Source organism: Aquarana catesbeiana, linkage group LG02, assembly GCF_042186555.1.
Source record: "Aquarana catesbeiana isolate 2022-GZ linkage group LG02, ASM4218655v1, whole genome shotgun sequence".
NCBI classification, from domain to species: domain Eukaryota; kingdom Metazoa; phylum Chordata; class Amphibia; order Anura; family Ranidae; genus Aquarana; species Aquarana catesbeiana.
The window spans coordinates 10,468,846-10,474,845 of NC_133325.1; the positions used below are offsets into that span (position 1 = coordinate 10,468,846).

Genomic DNA, 6,000 nt, shown 5'->3' on the forward strand with positions numbered 1-6,000 from the left:
AGAAGGGTGGTATGATCCACCCGGATACAGGAAGTAGTTGTGGTGAGAAGGGTGGTATGATCCACCCGGATACAGGAAGTAGTTGTGGTGAGAAGGGTGGTATGATCCACCCACATACAGGAAGTAGTTGTGGTGAGAAGGGAGGTATGATCCACCTGGATATAGGAAGTAGTTGTGGTGAGAAGGGTGGTATGATCCACCCAGATACAGGAAGTAGTTGTTATGATAAGGGTGGTATGATCCACCCGGATACAGGAAGTAGTTGTGGTATGATCCACCTGGATACAGGAAGTAGTTGTGGTGAGAAGGGTGGTATGATCCACCCGGATACAAGAAGTAGTTGTGGTGAGAAGGGTGGTATGATCCACCCGGATACAGGAAGTAGTTGTGGTGAGAAGGGAGGTATGATCCACCTGGATATAGGAAGTAGTTGTGGTGATAAAGTAGCAGAATATCGGTAATGACATTATTGGACAAAGAACTCTGGTATGGGAGATTTTATTCCATCTTTCTGGCCAGAAAATAATGGACACTCCTGAACCGACTCGTGTCTACACGTCAAGAGTGTCAGATACAGTGACTACAGTGTAGATATATATTTCTAAATCAGTCTTACTACACACATAACTATGGCCATATAAACTGACCCCCGTTCCTACTTCAGTGAGAAGGATGGTATGATCCACCCGGATACAGGAAGTAGTTGTGGTGAGAAGGGTGGTATAATCCACCCAGATACAGGAAGTAGTTGTGGTGAGAAGGGTGGTATAATCCACCCAGATACAGGAAGTAGTTGTGGTGAGATGGGTGGTATGATCCACCCAGATACAGGAAGTAGTTGTTATGATAAGGGTGGTATGATCCACCCGGATACAGGAAGTAGTTGTGGTGAGAAGGGAGGTATGATCCACCTGGATACAGGAAGTAGTTGTGGTGAGAAGGGTGGTATGATCCACCCGGATACAGGAAGTAGTTGTGGTGAGAAGGGTGGTATGATCCACCCGGATACAGGAAGTAGTTGTGGTGAGAAGGGTGGTATGATCCACCCACATACAGGAAGTAGTTGTGGTGAGAAGGGAGGTATGATCCACCTGGATATAGGAAGTAGTTGTGGTGAGAAGGGTGGTATGATCCACCCAGATACAGGAAGTAGTTGTTATGATAAGGGTGGTATGATCCACCCGGATACAGGAAGTAGTTGTGGTATGATCCACCTGGATACAGGAAGTAGTTGTGGTGAGAAGGGTGGTATGATCCACCCGGATACAAGAAGTAGTTGTGGTGAGAAGGGTGGTATGATCCACCTGGATACAGGAAGTAGTTGTGGTGAGAAGGGAGGTATGATCCACCTGGATATAGGAAGTAGTTGTGGTGATAAAGTAGCAGAATATCGGTAATGACATTATTGGACAAAGAACTCTGGTATGGGAGATTTTATTCCATCTTTCTGGCCAGAAAAGAATGGACACTCCTGAACCGACTCGTGTCTACACGTCAAGAGTGTCAGATACAGTGACTACAGTGTAGATATATATTTCTAAATCAGTCTTACTACACACATAACTATGGCCATATAAACTGACCCCCGTTCCTACTTCAGTGAGAAGGGTGGTATGATCCACCCAGATACAGGAAGTAGTTGTGGTGAGAAGGGTGGTATAATCCACCCAGATACAGGAAGTAGTTGTGGTGAGAAGGGTGGTATAATCCACCCAGATACAGGAAGTAGTTGTGGTGAGAAGGGTGGTATGATCCACCCGGATACAGGAAGTAGTTGTGGTGATATGGACAGATTTACTAACACAGGGCAAAGTTGCAAAATTGGGTTTGGGCATTCAAGTTCTGTTTTGACCTCAGTCATGAAGGGGTTAAGTTGTCTTTGTTGCCTTTTCTAGGCCCGACCTTCACCCCGACCTTCCTCCTGCAGCCGGAATCGGAAAGTGAGGATGAGACGTCATTGGAGGAAGAGCCATTGGACCTTTCCTGCTCTGCGCCCCTCCCCCACAGTCCCCAGGTTGGGTCAGGAGGGTCTAGAGGTAAGTAGAAATCTGGGGCCTTGTCTGGGATCTACTCCACCCTGTCACTTCTGTGCAGTTCCAAATCTCCTTCCATCGCACAGTCTCTGGGCTCACCTGTTGGGGAGTTTGGGGCCAATGTAAATTGTTTCAGGGTAGAGAGCCCGGGGGGGTGGATGTGTTTATTTTAGGACAGAAGTTCACATCGGAATGTTAGTCATATCATTAATTTGGGTTTTTGTTTTCTTTCCTGGAGGCCCGACCTTCACCCTACAACTGGAGTCTGAGAGAGAGGATGAGACTTCATCAATGGAAGAGCCATTGGACCTTTCCTGCTCTGCCCCCCTACCCCACAGTTCCCAAACTTTATATCCTTCGTTCCGCTCCCCACCCTTGTACATGGATGTGCCCACACCGACCACTGGAGCATATTCCCCAGGACCGGTCATGGAGGACTGCCCCCCATCTGCCCCTGGCAGCCCCCATCCTCCACCGCTGAACAGTGACCAGCAGCTGTGGCTGCTCTTCGAGGTTCAAAGGCAGCAGCTGCTTCTGCAGAAGAGGTCACAACGAACTCATGACCTGCAGGTGCAGCAACAGAGGCGGCACTTCCTGGCCATGCAGAGAGGACAACAACGCATTGAGCGCCACTTGCTCACCATTAGCCGAAATCTGGAGGATATCTGTCGGGGGCTCTGCCCGACCATGAGGACGGAGCCCACACAAAGAGCCCGGACAGCACGGGGTAGGAGAAGCCGTTCACATAAAGAAAAGGAAGGGGGCTCCTTGTAAGGGCCCCTCTGGTATATATGTACCAAATTCTTTTATTGTTCGTAAAGATGTTACATCTACACTCCTGATGAAGACGTTTGGATGAAACACTTAGGGTGGGGCTAAGCAGGTGATGTCATCACATGACTTCCTGCTCACAAGCCTGGAGTCCAAGGTCTGCCAAGCAGCGATAGTCGGGTTTGAAGTAATACGAGATGTGGAGCTTGTGCCTCAAAACCGTTTTTAGAAGCAATGACACACGGTTAGATTGCTTCTGAGGTCCATCTTCTCTGGTCAGTGCGCCTTTCTGACGAGGGGGCGATGGAGATTCACAGAATGGACCAATCATGGTGCTACTGGTGAAGATTTGATTGGAAAAAGGTCCATATTTATTTCATTAGACTCTATTTATGGTGGAGACTTCTTCTTGGGACCCTGAATATGCGGAGAACATTCCTTTTACATTTTTAATGGTACAGTTTGCACTTTTGATTACGTATTCATTTTGTACTTCATATTTATTTGGTTGTATAGAGCACTACTTTTATAAGGATATTGATTAAAGCTGAGGATTAGCAGAAGAAAATATCCTCCATAGCTTTAATGAGCTAACATTCCTGGAATGAAGGATGTCCTACATTGTGCAGGCAGCTGGATCCTGGAGAAATCACTGCAGGGATGCCCCGTTCTCTTCCTGACTCTGAACTTCCGAATCCTAGAGAGATCGCTTTTGGGATGCCCTGTCCTCTTCCTGACTCTGAACTTCTGAATTCTGTTGAAATCACTTCTGGGATGCCCCATCCTCTTTCTAAACCTGAACTTTTGAATCTCACTGCAGGCATGCTCCATTCACTTCCTGACTATGAACTTCTGAAGGCTGGAGAAATGACAGCAGGGATTCCCTGTCCTCTTTCTGACTCTGAACTTCCAAATCCTGGAGATATCATCAATGTAGGGATGCTCCATACTCTCTTCCCGACTCTGAACTTCTAAATCTCACTGTAGGGATGACCCATCCTCTTCCTGACTCCGCAATTCTAACTCCCACTGCAGGGATGCCCCATTCTCTTTCTCTGATTTTTCAGGTCTTCTGTGAAGCTGCTATGAAAAAGTTCCTGATGAGCACTCGCCACTCCCCCCCTCACCCCCATCTCCTTTAATGAGGAATGTTCTTTATTTGGTTACACTGCCTGTAATAGTCACAGAAGCTCCAAAGCTGTTCACCTCTGCAGCGTCAGAAGTTCAGAGACAGGAAGCGGACGGGGCATCCCTACACAGAAGACTTCTTCAGGGTCCAGCTGCCTGTGCAATGTGCAACATTCTTCATTAGAGGCAAGTTAGATCACTAAAGCTATAGAGAATGTATGTGGGATTTTTTTCATATGCCTAAACTTCAGCTGTAAAATATATGCTGTACAATGTAATATATTGTAATGTTTTATATACTCTATATTATTAATATATTGTCATTTTTTTATGTTCTTTTTTTATGTTCAAAAAACATTTGCCTTAAGGAGAAGGCCTGTTCCAAGATTTGGATTCAGTAAAATTTTAAATTCCTAATCGAATGTCTGTTTTCTTTATATGTTTATGTATTTGAATGAACTCTCTAGAACAGTGGTGGCCACCTTGCTTGATAAAAGGGGGCCTGCAAAGTGGCTCCTGACTTCAATAAACGTCCCCATAATTGTTGTCAGAGACTGGGGACATGATCTAGGAGATGTTGGAGACTGGGGACATGATCTAGGAGATGGAGACTGGGGACAAGAAATAGGAGATGTTGAAGACTGGGGACATGGTCTAGGAGATGTTGGAGACTGGGGACAAGAAATAGGAGATGTTGGAGACTGGGGACATGATCTAGGAGATGTTGGAGACTGGGGACATGGTCTAGGAGATGTTGGAGACTGGGGACATGATCTAGGAGATGTTGGAGACTGGGGACAAGAAATAGGAGATGTTGAAGACTGGGGACATGATCTAGGAGATGTTGGAGACTGGGGACATGATCTAGGAGATGTTGGAGACTGGGGACATGATCTAGGAGATGTTGGAGACTGGGGACATGATCTAGGAGATGTTGGAGACTGGGGACATGATCTAGGAGATGTTGGAGACTGGGGACATGATCTAGGAGATGTTGGAGACTGGGGACATGATCTAGGAGATGTTGGAGACTGGGGACATGGTATAGGAGTTGTTGGAGACTGAGGACATGGTATAGGAGTTGTTGGAGACTGGGGAAATGTTATAGGCGTTGTTGGAGACTAGGGACATGATATAGGAGTTGTTGGAGACTGGGGACATGGTCTAGGAGATGTTGGAGACTGTGGACATGGTCTAGGAGATGTTGGAGACTGGGGACATGGTCTAGGAGTTGTTGGAGACTGGGGACATGGTCTAGGAGATGTTGGAGACTGGGGACATGGTCTAGGAGTTGTTGGAGACTGGGGACATGGTCTAGGAGTTGTTGGAGACTGGGAACAAGAACTAGGAGATGTTGGAGAGGGCAATATCTACCACAACTTCTATATCATGGGCACATGATATAGGAGTGGTGGGAGGCTGGAGACCTGATATAAGAGTTTTGGAGACTGGGGGACAAAAAATGGGAGATGTTGAAGACTGAGGACATGATCTAGGAGCTGTTGATGGAGGCCATGATCTTAGGGGTTATCAGACTGGGAATGTGATCTAGGAATAATTGGTGACTGGAGACATGATCTGGAAGTTGTGGACTGGAGATATGAGACAACTAGAGATGACTGCTCTTGCAGCCTTTTTAAATAGTGATCCTTCCACATCTGCGCACCCTTCAGCCCCTTTAGAATTATGTTTAAAAAAAATGTGTTCTTTCTATCTGCTGGATCGATCATAAAGGACTGGAGGAGCAATATATGTACAGAGGGGCCAACACAGAACGCAGGAAGATCGTGTGAAAGAAATGAACCATTTACCTACCAGAAACCAATCTAAATAATTTCCTTTAATGGCCTACATGAGACCAAAACCCAGACTACTGCCTGCCGGTACCCCGAGGGCCGCACAATAGATGTCAAAAGGCCCCATGCAGCACTAGAATGAGTCGAGCTAAGGACATAAAACACACTGAAGGTAAATAGGACAATCATCAAATTTTAATGAAAATTCTAAACATTGAAGATCAAAATAGGAATATGTAACAATAAGTGCAAACAAATACCTGTTGATCCTG

The 6,000-nt window shown here is 46.1% G+C and overlaps 1 protein-coding gene across 1 annotated transcript in view; it reads left to right on the plus strand.

Moving 5' to 3' along the window:
* LOC141126623 (uncharacterized) overlaps positions 1–4,332 on the plus strand; it is a 45,229-nt gene extending 40,897 nt beyond the window's left edge. Inside the window, exons 13-14 of the mRNA XM_073612540.1 lie at positions 1,896–2,036; positions 2,272–4,332. Of these exons, the coding sequence (XP_073468641.1) occupies positions 1,896–2,036; positions 2,272–2,807 (677 nt within the window). The 3' untranslated portion in view covers positions 2,808–4,332. The remainder of the gene's footprint in view (positions 1–1,895; positions 2,037–2,271) is intronic.
* Positions 4,333–6,000: the final 1,668 nt, after the last annotated feature.